General features: G+C 37.6%; 1 protein-coding gene across 3 annotated transcripts in view; it reads right to left on the bottom strand.

The window, feature by feature from the left end:
• LOC150092169 (uncharacterized) overlaps positions 1–16430 on the bottom strand; it is a 300320-nt gene that overhangs the window by 247993 nt on the left and 35897 nt on the right. For all 3 annotated transcript variants that reach the window (XM_090415233.1, XM_090415231.1, XM_090415232.1), the window contains exon 2: positions 14396–14482. In XM_090415233.1, coding sequence (XP_090271359.1) covers positions 14396–14411 — 16 coding nt within the window. In that variant the 5' untranslated portion in view covers positions 14412–14482. The remainder of the gene's footprint in view (positions 1–14395; positions 14483–16430) is intronic.

Raw genomic sequence — 16430 nt, 5'->3', positions numbered from 1 at the left:
TTTATCATAACTCTCACATCAAATCATCACATAGCAGCTGCTGTAAATAGCTAATCTTTATGGGTAAAATATAACAATTTTGTGCAAGACTTTCCATACTGTGGATTAAGGCATATCCAATTGTCCTGCTACTCCAACATCCAATTATCCTGCTACTACTTTGTATCAAAATGTGTCGCCAGCAACATTTTCATGTGATCTGGCGACAATTGCAGTGGCAACTTCTTCAGTTACCCATGGTGGCACTGTTTTGCATCCTCTGCCAGGTCAAACTTCCAAAAATCCTGTTTCTTCAAACTTTGAAATCAGTGATCTAACTGTTAGCTGACAGAGAACCTTTATTATTATTATTATTAAACAAGACCTCATGGAGTCAAAGACTCATCTAGGAGGTCCTTTTATCTCATACACATCTCATCATACCGGGTCTTAAACACATTCAAACTCCTTGCTGACACCACACTCTCAGGCAAGGCATTCCAAGCATTCACAACTCTGCACGAAAAAAACCTGCCTCTCACTCCCCTACTCACACCCTCTTTATACAGTTTCCAGGGATGACCTCTGGTTCTCCCCTGATCTCCCACTATTCTCTGTAGAACTTCTCCACCATTGATCCTATAACAACCCCTTACTAACTTATAGGTCTCTATCATATCTCCCCTCTTCCTTCTCTCCACTAGACTCTGCAAATTACATCTTTTCAATCTTTCCTCATACTCGATATTCCAGAGGTCAGAAACTACCTTAGTCAGTCACCTTTGGACCCTTTCCAACATCTCTTCATCCTTCTGAAAACCAGTTGACCAAATCTGGGCACAATAGTCCATGTGTGGCCTAATCAAAGCCTTATACAATGGAACAAGAATCTCCCTATTTCTACACGTCAGTGTCCTCCTCATCATTCCCAGAAGTCTTTGTGTTGTCTTCACAATTTTGGCGATGTGTCCCCTAAATTTTAGATCCTTATCCACTATCACTCCCAGATCTCTTATTTCCTCTACTTCCAACAATATATTCTCACCAAGCATAAATTCTGCATCCCATCTTTGTTTTCCAAATTTTAAAACCTTACATTTTGCAACATTGAACTCACATCCCCATTTGCTTGCCCAATCACTCAATTTATTCAAGTCTTCTTGCAAGGCCACAACATCTTCACTACTCTTTATGGTTCGTCCCAACTTTGCATCATCTGCAAACAACTGAATATCTCCATCCAAATCTTCGCCAATATCATTAATATACAAGTTAAATAGTAATGGCCCTAAAACAGATCCCTGAGGCACTCCACTAGTGACTTTCCTTTTCCTGGATATTGCACCCCCATACACAACTTGTTGATACCTATCAGATAGCCAGTCTCCAATCCAATGCACTAATCTAATATCCAACCCCATCTACTCTAGTTTGACTGTCAACTTATCATGAGGTACTCTATCAAAAGCTTTTGCAAAATCCAAGTATATTACTGTGTATCCTTTTCCTCTGTCCAAGGAAGCAATCACTTTATTGTAATAAGTAAGTAGATTACTAAAACAGGACCTCCCTTTAGCAAATCCATGCTGTCCATCAAAGATTATACCATTGTTGTCAACCCAACTCTGGATCCTAGTTCTCACAAGCTTCTCCAACAACTTAACCACAACACCTGACACACAGATAGGCCTATAGTTTGATGCTTGAGTTCGATCACCTCCTTTATGAAGTGGCACAATCTTGCCCTCCTTCCACTCTTTAGGGACTTGACCAAGTGCAAGACTCGTATTAAAAAAATATGTCAAGGCAGGTGTCAACTCTCTGGCACATTCCTTCAGAATATGCGGTGATATATTATCAAGTCCCACAGCCTTATTTACATCTAGTTTACTCAACTCCCCAAACACCTCTTGCTCACTTACAGTCAGTCTCTCCTCCCCATCATCAACTGCTCTTAATCTCTCCATGAAGTCACATTCACAAGATTGAAAGATCTTTATGAACGCTCATGAAGTATCTCCACCACACATTCTGCAACAGCTGTCTTTATACCATTTCCTCCAATCAATGTCATCCTTCCATAATCATTCTTTTGCTGGCTACATATCGAAAGAACTCCCTAGGATTCTTTTTAGCTTCATTAGCTAACTGCTGTTCATACCTCTCTTTAGCTACTCTCACCAACCAAGTCACTCTCCTTACCTGGTCTTTGTAGAACTCATGAAATTGGTTACTTCCACTTCTCTTATGCTGCCTCCACAATGCCCTTTTTCTCTGTATTGCATGCTTAATCTCTTTATTCATCCATCTCACACCTAACTTATTTAACCTTCTCACCCGTGGTATACATTTAGACATTGCATCCACTAAATATTTTTTGAAAATCCCCCAAGCTGCATTGATCTCTTTTCCAGCTAACTCCTCATTCCATGCTACACCTGCAAGCTGTCTCCTGAGCTCTTCATAATCACTCCCCTTGTAGTTCCACATATACCCTTTTTTCACAGGGGTCCTTGCACTGCTGGCAACCACCCAAGTAATCACCTCATGGTCACTTTCACCAATTGGTGGATGATTTGATACCTCATTGATAATTACATCCTCCGATGAGATGACCAAATCCAAGACCCTTAATTCTCTTGTGCCCTCTGTTACATACTGTCTGAGGTAGTTATCCCTCAAAAACTCAAGAAACTCATTTTCTTTACTTCCAGTTGCTATCTCTTCATTCCAGTCTATATTGCCATAATTAAAATCACCCATAATGATCACCCTTTTCTTATTTGCTTGGCTTATTTGACTATACATTTCACTATCACCACCATCCACATTACCAGGTCTATAACAACATCCCACCAAGTATTTGATTCCATTCACCTCTATCTCACACCATACTGCCTCAAAACCACTGGCCCCATTTCCCTCTTGCATCTCTACCTTGTATGGACATAACTCTTTCTCTATCATAAATAGCACTCCCCCTCCCTTTTTACCCCTTCTATCCTCACGAAACACATCATACCTTTCCATCTCTATTCCTGTCAGGATGTCATCCTCATCTAACCATGTCTCACTTATTCCGACAATCTCTGGGTGCACAGACGCAATTAGTGCAACCATTTCATCCGCCTTGTTTCTTATACTTCTAGCATTGGTATACAAACACAACAACTCATTTCTGGATCTACAGCTAGTTCCACTGATACCACTCACTCGATGTGATCTCTCCATGCTGGACTGGGGCCATTTCCCTTTCTGCTTCTTTATTTTAGAAGCCTTTGCAATTCCATCTGTTTCCTTTTGATCCCTGATCATCCCATTACTTTCCTGCCTACACATTCTCTCACCTCCTCTTGGAGCATCCACCTTTCTCACGCTGTGTATCCCTGTCCACCCTGAGCCTCGCTGTTTCCCTGCTCCTCTTGCACACCCATTCTCTCATTTTCTATACTCATACCACTCACTTCCACATTCATTTCCACTCCTTCAATCTCTCCTGTCTTACTCTCCTGCTCTTCCACATCACTCCCCTCTCGATCTGATTCATTCTCTCTATTCCCTTCTCTACCTTCCAGCAGCAGTCTCTCCAAGCGACTCACACCATAACCACTCAAATGCAGTCCATCGCTCCCATACAGCTCACTTCGTCCCTCAAACTCATTCCACACATTAACAAACTGTACTCCCATCTCCTCACACATTTCAGCCAGAATATCATTCATAATCCTTGCTCTCCACCTCATTTCACCACAATCATACCTAGGCAACACACTGACCACCCTTCCTGTCACACTATTCTCCTTTATCTTTCCAAGCAGTCTCCTGACATTCATTTTGACATGCTCTTTGTTCTCTCTCAAATCATTCGTACCAATTAATACAATTAACTCTTTTGCTCATTCCCACCTCATATTCAATGCCTCAATCACTCTACTCATTTTACCGCCTGGAAAACATACCTTGTGCATTTTATCCTCTAGCACACCTTTAATAATGGAGTTGCCATACAATGCCACTCGCTCATCTTTTGTTAACTCTTTCATGCCCTCATGATTTATTTTAATAGTTTATTTTAATAATTTATTTTAATAGTTTTGACCTGAATTCTCTTAATTTCATTCCGCATCCATTTCATTTCTTGCTTCATCCAATCCAATTCACCTTCTGAACCTCGCGACACATTCACTCTATCATTAAATCTTTCTAACTTTCTAACTCTCGACCCCCTCTTCTCACTTTCCCTCTCATTCATCCTTCTTTGTTTCCGTACTTTCGGTCCAACATACGTCCAACTTTCACTATCATTCTTCTCACTTTCACTCTCACATATCTTTCTTTGTTTCCGTATTTTCGGACTAACATGCGTCCAACTTTCGCTATCATTCTTCTCACTTTTACTGTCATTCATCTTTCTTTGGTTCAGTACTTTAGTTCCAACATGCGTCCAACTTTCGCCATCAGTCATTCTTTCGATTTTTTTTACTTGCGATTTCTGCACCACGCCATTTCTACTTTCATTCGTTCTCTCAATTTCGTTTCTTTCCGCCTCACTTTCGTCCCTTTTAACATCCGTTACGGTTGTCAAATCGCTCTTTTTCTTTTTTCCTGATTTTTTAACATTTTTTCGCCTGTCTTTTTCGCCATCCTTCTCTTGCAAATGTGCACTCGCGACACAATCGGTACTAGCACTTTCTGTCATCAACTTCATATTCGCATTCATCAATTCCTCGTTCAGGTCACATTTCGCACATACCCTTCTTCCATCCGCACTAAACATCCACAAATCATTTATGTAATCGAAGGAATACATATAACAGACCTCACACTTAACGAGCCGACTGAAATCCAAATTAAAATCATGGAATGACAATGCCGCCGCCATTTTTTTTTTTTTTTTTCTCTGCAGGTTACTAGGTCTAATATTAACGTTTCCGTATTTAGTTTAAGCAAGAAAAAAAACCCCACACTAATAATATCGGTAGCGTATAACGTTTACAGCCGCTCTTACTTAAACAATTACGCATATATACTTAATTATTCCTAGTAAAACTTATCTGAATCAGGAGCTCTTCAAAACACGTTCGTAGCGCTTGACCCACTCCTACAATTTATGTAGGTTCTGGTGGATTATAAAATCACAAAGAGCGGCTTATGCATTGCACTCATTAAGGAAAATAATTTTATATCTAATGTGAGATAAGGTAAAGTGAGGGCATGTTGAACATGCCTATCAAACAGGAATACGTTTGTAAAGGTTTCCCTTTACTTTATAACTTTTATGATGCCAACAAAATACGTGTTCAACTTAATCAATAAAAAACACATGTAATAATCACAGTAATGACTATTTAATTCATAAATATTTCATCCCAAGTATCTTGGGATATCATCAGTACAGTAGTTCAAATAATACTAGGAATAACATACAGTTAGGGCGCATAATTACAATGGAATCTCAATATGCAGTAACGTGTTACAGAAGTAAATTAAATATAACTGAAAAAAAAAATAAAAAAAAAGAAATAAAAAAAAAAAAATAAAATAAAAATTAAAAAAAAAAAAAAAATATATATATATATAAAGATTATTTTACACAATTTTGTATGACAATTTCCCACACTTTAGGAATAGTAAGAACATCATTGAGGTTTAAATTTGGTTTGTGTAGTAGGGCTTCAGCACTTTCTTTATATAAACGTTCATATTTATATAAAGATCTGTGTAAAAGTTTCGACTTCTCCCAATGAATCCTATGGTTTGGATTTTCAACTCTGTGTTCGGAGAGACTAGATTTCTGCGGTTTGAAAAGACGAATGTGGGCTTGACATTCCGAGATGCGTTTCTGAACAGACCTACCTCTCTGACCAAAGTAAGACAATTTGCAGGAGCATGGGATCTCATAAACGCCAGGTAACATCAAAGGTGAGAGTTTGTCGTTAGGAGAAGGTAACAAGTTATAGATTTGGTTGATAGGTTTGTAAGTAGTGGCAAAATTGTATTTCTTCATAATTTTTGAAAGAGGTCCAGAAATGCCTTTGAAGTAAGGTATGAGAATCCTATGGACTTCTTGTCTGGGTTGATGTGTGGGAAGGTGAGTAATGATTTTTTGAGTTGTTTTAAGATTATATCCATTTAGTATAGCTGTATTTTTGATTATTTCTAGTTCTTGGTTTAGAGAATCTTCAGAGGAGCAGAATTTGTGTGTTCTGGAAACTAGTGATTTAACGATGCCAAATTTCTGAGATGGATGATGAGCGGAAGAATTGTGAATGTAGCGACCTGAAAATGTAGGCTTGCGATAGACAGACGTGGCGATGGAACCGTCTTCTTTTCTTTGAATGTGTAAATCCAGAAAAAAGATATCCTGTGGAGATTCTTTTATTAGCGTAAAGTTGATGCGAGTGTGAAGAAGGTTTATTTTATCTAGAAACAGTTGTAATTCCTGTTCGGGATGATCCCAGACTGCAAATACGACGTCGACATATCGTAACCAAAATTTTTGGTTTGGGTTCAAAGGTGAATATTTTTTCTTCAAGGTGTTCTAGAAACAGGTTTGCTGAGTTTGGTGATAAAGGAGATCCCATTGCTGTTCTTTATTGTTGTTTGTAAGTTTGACCTTTCCAGGTGAAGTAACCAGATGTAATAACAAATTTGAATAATTCAACTATATCAGAAGGAAATTTTTGAGTTAATAATTCTACTGTTTCTTTGTGGGGAATGTTCGTGAAGAGGGAGACAATGTCGAAGCTAATTAACAAATCAGCTTTTAACAGTTGAATGTCTTTTATTTTTGCATGAAACTCTGTGGAATTTTTGATTGAAGATGCTGAGTGGCCTATGTGAGGACGGAGAAGGTTAGATAAGAATCTTGATAACTTGTAAGTTAGACTGCTAATGGAATCTACGACAGGTCTGAGAGGAACATTAATTTTATGAAGCTTAGGTAAGGCATAAATTCTGGGAGGTCTAGCATGGTATGTCTTGAGTTTTTTAATTGTTTCTTCATCTAAGGAGGAGGTTTCATCAAGTAACTTGTTCAATTTCCTGAGTTGACGTTTTGTAGGATCATAACCAGTTTGGCATAAGTATTACGATCTCGGAGTAATAAATTGATTTTTCGGTCATATCAATTGGTATCAAGAACCACAGTGGTATTCTCTTTGTCAGTTCTGGTAATGATTATATTTTTATTGAGTTTTAAGGATGTAAGAGCTTTCAATTTTGATGATGGGATATTTAAGTCTGAAGGTTTGGCATCATAGATTACTTTTGCTACCTCGAAATGAAGTCTGTTGGCTTCAGTACTGGAAAGACATCAGATGTTTCTCTCTATGTTATGTATGAAATCTAGATATGGGAAACATTTGGGTGAAATCGCAAATTTAAGACCTCTTGCTAGAACATTCAATTCGTCTGTTGTTAGTTGACGGTTAGATAAATTGACTACCCATTTTTCCGTTGGTAATTTGTTAGTGATCTTTTTTGATCGATTCAGCAGATTAAGGTATTTATTATGAAGATTATTATTGCTTTTATCAAAAGCTTTTTTCCCTGAATTCTTTGAGACAATAATAATCAATTGTAACAGATCTTGATTTAACGTATTTGATAAGTCTGTTTCTAGTTCCATAATTTTTAAATTATTTGTTGCCAATTCATGCTTAGAAACTCATAACTGATTGAGTAGTAAGGAATGGCTTGCTTTTTGATATATTTTATAGGCATCTGGTGATTTGATGACTTCTTTCAGTTTTGCAAAAGTTGGAATGAGATTATCGCATCTGCACTTTTTTAAAAAAGAGATTCTAGCACGTAGCTTACCCTGTTTAAGTTGAAGTTTGCCTAGTAAGTCAGTCTTCTGTGCTGTTAGTTCCCCGTGAAGGAATAAGACATTTTTATATAACAAAACCTGTGGTGAATTCATCACTAAAAAACACATGTAATAACCACAATTATTACATGTGTAACCACAAATTTTCTGGGATTTTTTTTTTCCTTTTTCTTTGGAGGGGGGGTACGGCCCTTACTCCCCCTTTGGGTGCACCACTAATCAGCAAACAACTGAATATTTCCTGTTATATCATTTTCTATATTACTAATATACAAATCTGTGCTGAGCCCCATGGTAAATCACTGGTCACCTCCCTTCTGAACTCAACCCCATTCAATAAACAACTCTTTGATATCTCTCCATCAGCCATCCTGTAATCTAAATCACCATATTCATATTCATATTCATCCCTTTCTTTTAGACTTACACGGTGATCCGAATGCATTTTTGAAAATTATGGAGACAACTACCGTGTTTGAATAAAAACTTTAGTTTAATATAACTAAAATCTACATTCGACGTTTCGACCTTTATGTCAAGGTCATCTTCTGGAGCATACAAATATACACAGGAAACAAGCTATACTACAATCAAACTGGTTCGTTAAAGACACTGACCAACTGCTACCACAATTGTTGGCCTGACCTCTGGTGAAAAAAAAAAAAAATTATACATCAACACTAGAGTCCTATTATTAGTGTAATCTAACACACACACATATATATATATTAACATCATTCCAGCCAGTTGGTATGGAATGGTTTCTAATACTAGTTATGGATTGGCTAGAGTCCTGACTTATGCTAGATCTTTCATATTAGGTAGGCTGAATGTGTGCCATCCAGATCCTTGGAATTTTCATGCCATCTTTGTTACTGATATTTGGGTGGTTTATCAGGATTTCATATTCATCCCCATTTGTTCTAATTTATGTGGAATCTTATCAAATGCCTTTGCAAAGTCTAGCAATATCACGGAGTAGTCATTTCCATTATCTAACTCGATTATCACTTCATTATTATAAAAAAGTAAGCAAATTACTAAGTCAAGACCTACTCTTCACAAAACCAAGTTGTCACTTACAGAGTATCATATTCTTATACACCCAATCCTGAATTCTACCTTTCACCAATTTCTCTAATAAATTAACCGTCACTACTAAGATGCTGATTAGCCTATATTTTGCTACTTCTGTCTTGGAGTACCATTATGCAGTGGGAATATTTTGCCCTCTTTCCTCTCCATTGCAAAGGAAAGAGGGTAAAATACAGGCAAGGTGTACTGAGGCTTAAATTAAACAGCTTGGTCAGAGGACCTAATATGCACTTCTCATAATACATGGGCCGATATGTCATCTAATTGAGGTATTGAGGTTCCACAATATTTTAAGCACCTCCATTTCTTCAACTTCTATTCTCCCATCATTCAATATCACATCTGGTATTGCTAGTTTTGTTACCTCCCTACCATCAGCACTTTTTAAAGTCATCCTTCAACAGTCATTCCACCATTTTTATATTATTATTATTATTGTTCCGGGCAACTCCAAGGAGTCGACAGACTCATCGAGGGAGGCCCTAACATCATGTCAAGAACAACTATTCGACATTCACACAGTATCTATCATACCTTGCCTTGAACTCATTCACGGTCGTAGCACCCACAACAGACTCTGGAAGCTTATTCCACTCATTCACTACTCTCCAAGTAAAAAACCTCGCTCTAACACAATTGTCAACCACGCTCTTGCCCAGCTTCCATTCATGGCCCCCTAGTCCTCCCACCACCAGTCATATTTTCAAAAATATCTTCTGGATCCTTATAGAAACCCTTCAGTAATTTGAATGTCTCAATCATATCACCTCTCCTTCGCCTATCAACCAATTTCTGCAACCCACAAATCTTCAACCTATTCTCATAAGGTTCATTCCACAAACCTGCTATCATCTTGGTCACTCGTCTCTGGATCCTCTCCACTTCCTCCCCATCACGAAGAAACCCTGGTACCCATAACTGGGCACAGTAGTCCAGATGGGGTCTTATCAAGGCTCAATACAGAGGAACAACAACTTGTTTGTCTCTGCATGTTAAAGTATTTTTCAGAAGCCAAGTGACTTGGTGAGCTGTTTTAATCACTTTTGCAATGAGCCCCCTAAACTTCAATTCCCTATCCACCAACACTCCCAAATCCCTGGTCTCATCAATCTCCTGGAGTACGGTTCCACCAATGCGATATACTGCTGCTATTCTTTTCACCCCAAAGTGCATAACCTTACACTTTGCCACATTAAATTGACATCCATTTTTCCTAGCCCAGTCCTCCAAACTATCCAAATCATCCTATAAAATTTTGACATCCTGTGCACTCATAATTGCTCTACCCAACTTTGCATCATCAGCAAACAAGTGAACACTTCCTCTCAAATTCTTTCCTATATCATTGAGGAACAAATTGAAAAGCAGTGGTCCAATAACAGAGCCCTGTAGCACTCCACTAGTCACAAGCCATCTTTTAGAATCCACTCCTGAATAAACCACTCTCTGGTATCTCTCCTTCAACCACCCTCCTATCCATCTCACCAACCCTATATATCTATCCCCATCTGCTCCAGTTTACTGATTAGGGTTCTATGTGGTATGCTATCAAAAGCCTTGGCAAGGTCCAGTAGTATTACTGTAAACCCATTATTACCACTATCCAGTTCAGCCGTCACTGTGTTATAAAACGTGAGCAAGTTACTGAGGCATGATCTACACTTCACAAAACCATGTTGTCCCCCATACAATATTCCATTTTCATCTATCCAATCCTGTATTCTTTTCTTGAGTAATTTCTCTAAGACCTTGACAATGATTTCTGATATGCTAATCGGTTGGTAATTTACAACAGCAGTCTTGGAACCACCTTTATGCAGTGGAACTATTTTCTCCTCTTTCCACCCCCTCGGGACTAACCCAGACCCGAGACTCAAATTAAACAAAATGGTCAAGGGTACTGACAATTCTTTAGCTGCTTCTCGTACAACACGAGCTGGTATACCGTCCAATCCCACAGATGTATTGACATTGAGGTTATGCAATAGACTACTCACCTCCATTTCATTCACCACAATTCCCGTATAATCTACTGGTACATTCGTTTCTGCAATGTCACCACCTGGATAATTTATTCTTGCAAAGTGCTCACTCAGTAACTTAACTATATCAACTGATTCAGTTACCTCCCTACCATCGGCATTCTTTAAAATCATTCTGCCATGTACATTTTTCCTTTTACTTGCTACATATCTAAAAAACTGTTTAGGATTCTCTTTAGCCTGCATGGCCAATGTTCTTTCGTAATCCTTTTTTGTTGTTTCTTTTTTTGCAGCTCAAGCTTAATGGTGTTATTCATCCATTTAACCCCTAGTTGATTTATTATTCGGACTCTAGGTATACAGCCATTGCTTCATGCAAATACCTCTTAACTACCTCCCATGCACTATTGACTTCTAGTCCTTGCAGTTGTACGTGCCATGGCACTGAACCAATCAAACTCCTAAGCTTGTCATACTTTCCAGCCCGATAATTCCACATGTACCCTGTCTTAATTGAAAATTCTACACCTTTAGCCACCTCCCAAGTCAAGGCCCTATGATCACTCTCACCAATTGGTGGCAATGTGGTCATATTTGTTACAGCCAAATCCTCAGATGTAATTACTAGGTCAAGCACACTCTGACCCCTAGTATTTTCCATTACATGCTGTCGCAGATAGTTATCCCTTAATAACCGCATAAAATCCAATTCCTTCCTCGTGTGTCCTCTCCTCACTCCAATCAATGCGACCATAGTTGAAATCTCCCATAATAATCACGCTCCTTCCACTCATTTCTTCTATTTGCTTGTGCATACTGTCACCACCATCTTTTCCATCACCTGGTCTATAGCAGCACCCAATTGTATATTTGGGTGCTTCTATAGACCTGCTTTTACTTGTCACATAGCAAAATAACTCTAAAATTTTCTTTGGCCTCATTAACTAGCTTTCTCTCATAAAGTTGGTAAGGGGCTGTTATAGGATCAATGGTGGAGAAGTTCTACAGAGAATAGTGGGAGATCAGGAGAGAACCAGAGGTCATCCCTGGAAACTGTATAAAGAGGGTGTGAGTAGGGGAGTGAGAGGCCGGTTTTTTTTCGTACAGAGTTGTGAATGATTGGAATGCCTTGCCTGAGAGTGTGGTGTCTGCAAGGAGTTTGAGTGTGTTTAAGACACGATATGATGAGATGTGTGTGTGTGTGTGTGATAAAAGGACCTCCCCGATGAGTCTTTGACTCCATGAGGTCTTGGGATAATAATTTTTCTTTATAATCCTTCCATAACCTTTTCTTTGTCTGCAACTCCTTAATAGTGCTATTCAATCATCTAAATCCTACCTGATATATAGATCTGACTAAGTATACATTCTGATACTTCTTTTTTCAAACACTCCTTGACAACCTCCCATGTATCACATACATCTCTCTCCTCCAAATTCTTATATCATGATACTGCTGAAAACTGATGCCTTAGTTTGTCATAATCACTGCTTTGTAATTCCACATATGTCTCTTCTTAACAGTAAATTCTGCATGTCTGGCAATCTCCCAGGTCATGACTACATGATCATTTTCTCCAAGCAGAGGCAGCAAAGCTAGATTGATTAGTATTAAGTTCTCTGATGATATGATCAGATCCAGCACTCTTGAACTTTGTGTCCCTCCATTATATGCTGCATCAAGCAATTATCTCTCAGCAGTTGTATAAATTCCAGTTCACTACCTGTGATTACTTTGAACCATTCTTTGTCCCAATCTATAACCCAATAGTTGAAATCGCCCATAATAATTACTCGACCTGCATCCTGTACTAATTTGCCAATGCATGTCATCTACTTTCTCCCTTATACCCCCCCCCCCCCCCCTGGATGGATTATAGCAGCAACCAATTACATATTTCTTCCTGCTGACCATTTATCTCATACCAAATAGCCTCAAATGAACTGCCTTCTGAATCCATGATGTACTTCTACTCTTTTTGGCTTGAATTCTTCTGATATCATTAGCAATCCCTCCCTCCTTCCCCTCATCTTGTTCCTTCTGTCCTCTCTGAAGACACCATAACTCTTGTTCCATTCCTATGACCATATCATTCTCAGTCAACCAAGTCTCACTAATGCCTATAACATTTGATCAATTTGAGCTAACCAATGCCAAAAATTCACACCTATTTTGAATACCTTTGGCCTTAATATATATAAACTGAATACCCTTTTCATCCCACAATCCACCCCCTTACATTTCGTGTTGCTTATCTCACCAAAGTTAAGAACCTAGGGTATTACATTTAGCATCAATCACTCTCATTGAAGCCACTCACTAACCTCCAGGTCGCCTGGACTCAAGCTTACCTGCATCCTCCCTTAAACATTCTAGTTTCCCTGACATAACACTTCTGAACTCTCACTAAACAACACTTTCTCAAGACTCATGCACCAAATTCATTCAAATGCCATTGTAAGTAAGTAAAGTAATCAGGACCGGTGCATAGTATTTTTCTTGTGGGTGCGATTAATGTTCGACGCCTTACCAAAAAAGTTTTTTTTTTAATAAAGTGTGAATAAAATGAACAGGAAATGAAAAACAAATGAAAACCTCTTTACAGTATAATGTTACCTATGGATTAGTCCTGCTTATACAAATTTTTTCAAGTTATATAAATTTTCAAAATAATATAAAATAGTACTATAAAGTTAAGAGATTTATTCAAATATTCTTTACATTAATTTTGCTAAAAGGGACTCGTCTGGCTTTCATTTTAGCGAAATCCTGTTGCAGTACATCAATGTTGATAGACTGAGCAATATTATTTTCTATTGAAATTATGGCCAAACCATTTAGTTTTTCTTGACTCATGCTTGATCGCAGGTAGTTCTTTATTAATTGTAATTTAGAAAATGTTCTCTCTCCCTTAGCAACTGAAACGGGCAAAGTCAATAGTAATCTTAATGCAATCAGTGAATTTGCAAAAAGAGTTGTTCAAGGTTGTTGTTATAAATCCACTTCAAAACCATTTCTGGTGTACTATTTTCTTCAATTTTTCTAGATTGAAGAAAAATTGAAGAAAATCAGCTCTATTTGCAGTTCTTCTGCTTCGATGTCCTTAATGGTTTTTCTAATTAACTACATTTTTTTCCAATTGTTGATCTTCCATGTTATCACATTCTGTAATGCTCTTTTTCGTAACTTTTTCGGTATATTTTCGTAAATTTTAATCAAAAATTACAGTGATATAATCAGGTCCAGGATACAATTTCAGAATTTATTTGTTCATTTCCGGGAAGATCTGAAGGGGCCTGAACGGAAGACGATGTACATTCATAATTATATGTACCATTCGTTGTTTGTTTTAAACTCTTATCTCATATTTTTTGAAATCTTTTAGGCGCCTTTTCTTCTGCTGTGCCTGTGTATATTGCACACTTCGCACACGCCACCAGCCGGGCCTGAAAGTAGTGCAGTTATTTTACTTACAATCGTAAAACAGTAAATTATTTTATATCTCACCTGAAAATCTACTCATTATCACCAAACTGCACTCTCAACAGGTTGAAAGAATGAGAGAAATTTTCATACACTATATTCTTCTAGATGCTGAAAGGAAAAAGAGCAAGTTTATAGGATTGAAAAGAAATAAATCATAGCACTAAATAGAAATATATAAGTCTATTGTTGTTTTATTTTACTTTACTTCAAAATTTTACAGCCAATATACTCTAAAGCTACAAAAAAGTTATGAGACGATTTTGGATTTATTACTAGTAGAGTATTTACAGTATTATTAGTGGCCATCCAATGTTTATAAGACTTACTGTAGGAGGACAACTCCAACCATTAAATATATTTTTGTCTGCTGATTGTACGATGCCTATGTGTTCTCAGACTGACTTGCTTACCTCACAGGGAATAAAACCCAGAGTTTTGAGAAAGAAATTGCCACATCTATGTATGTATGTATGAACACTTAATAACTTATATCCAAATAAAAAAACCTAAAATTTCTCATATTATAAGATTTAACTAAGATTTTAAGATTTAACTGATATGAGTCGGAAACAGTTTTCATTAAATGAGTAGATCAATCGGTACACACAGGAAGTTCTGTTTGTCTGTACAAGCCTTCTCAGATGATGGCAATCTACTTCCTGACAGACTGTCTTGGAACCACAATTATACCTCTTAGATAAGCAACATCGATTATTTTTACACTGGTTAAACACCTGGGATATCTCACCCTTTGAGAAACCAGCCAGCTCTGCTGCTTTCAAAATCATGGCTCTGGCCAGACAGGCATGCTCAATAAGTCCTTTATCAAACTCAGAAAGCACGTTTGTTTTTCCCCATTGTGATCAACACTACTAACAATTACTGACAAGCAGCACTCTTAAATAGTTGCCTAGAACATGTGGTGATGCACATTATTGAGTATTTCAAATATATTCGAATATATATAAATATATAATATTTATATATATTATATATATTATATACGAGAGTGGTCTGAAAAGTTCTTGGCCTTGACCACAGATGGCAACACTGTCGGCAAGATTTTTTTTTCTAAGCTGGTACATCTGTCAAGCATCAATGTGAAATTCAAGTTATTTGCAAGTAGTTTGTTTTGTACAGCTGTCTGAAGTGTTGTCGTATCCCTTGAAATGGATAAAATTGAGTACTGAGCAGTTATAAAATTCTTTGTAAAAGAAGGCTTAATGTCAAAAGAAATTCATTCAAAGTTCATAAAAGTTTATGAGCACTCTCTTCTCCTTTATTTTCAACAATTAAGAAATGGGCTGCTGAGTTTAAACGTGGCCATACCAGCCTTGAAGGTGATCCACATGAAGGGCATCCAAAAAGTGTAACAACACCAGAAATCATTGATCAAATGCATGATATGGTATTGGATGACAGCAAGTCAAAGTGCGTGAAATTGCTGAGACTATAGGCATTTCAAAAGAATGTGTAGGATATATTTTGCATGAAGAATTGCATATGAAAAAGCTTTGTGCAAAATGGGTGCCGCGTTTGCTCACAGCAGATCAAAAATGCACTCGCATGAAAATCTCTGAACAGTGCTTGGAGTATTTTAACAAGAATAAAATTGATTTTGTGCATTGATTTATTACTATGGATGAGACTTGGATTCACCATTACACACCAGAATCCAAACAGCAGTCAAAACAGTAGACAGAAGTCAGTTGTTCAGCACTAAAGAAAACAAAATCGGTTCCATCAGCAGGAAAAGTCATGGCATTGGTGTTTTGGGATGCTAAAGGCATTTTTTTTATTAATTATCTTGAAAAGGGTAAAACAATGACCGGGGAATATTATTCCGATCTTTTAATCAGCCTAGATGAAAAAATTTGTGAGAAAAGACCCGGTTTGCAGAAAAAATCATCTTTCATCAGGACAATGCATCTGTCCACAAAAGTGTTTTGGCAATGGGAAAATTAAGGGATCTGCACTATGAATTGTTGGAACATTCACCCTATATTCCCCAGATTTAGCTCCCTCTGACTTCTATCTCTTCCCCAAAATAAAACTA

The sequence above is a fragment of the Typopeltis vanoorti genome, unplaced genomic scaffold (genome assembly GCF_054136105.1).
Source record: "Typopeltis vanoorti isolate ZY-2024b unplaced genomic scaffold, IOZ_Tvanoo_1.0 HiC_scaffold_24, whole genome shotgun sequence".
Classification (NCBI taxonomy): Eukaryota; Metazoa; Arthropoda; class Arachnida; order Uropygi; family Thelyphonidae; genus Typopeltis; species Typopeltis vanoorti.
Note: the sequence above shows the minus strand (reverse complement) of the source record. Positions and strands in the feature narration are given on the sequence as shown.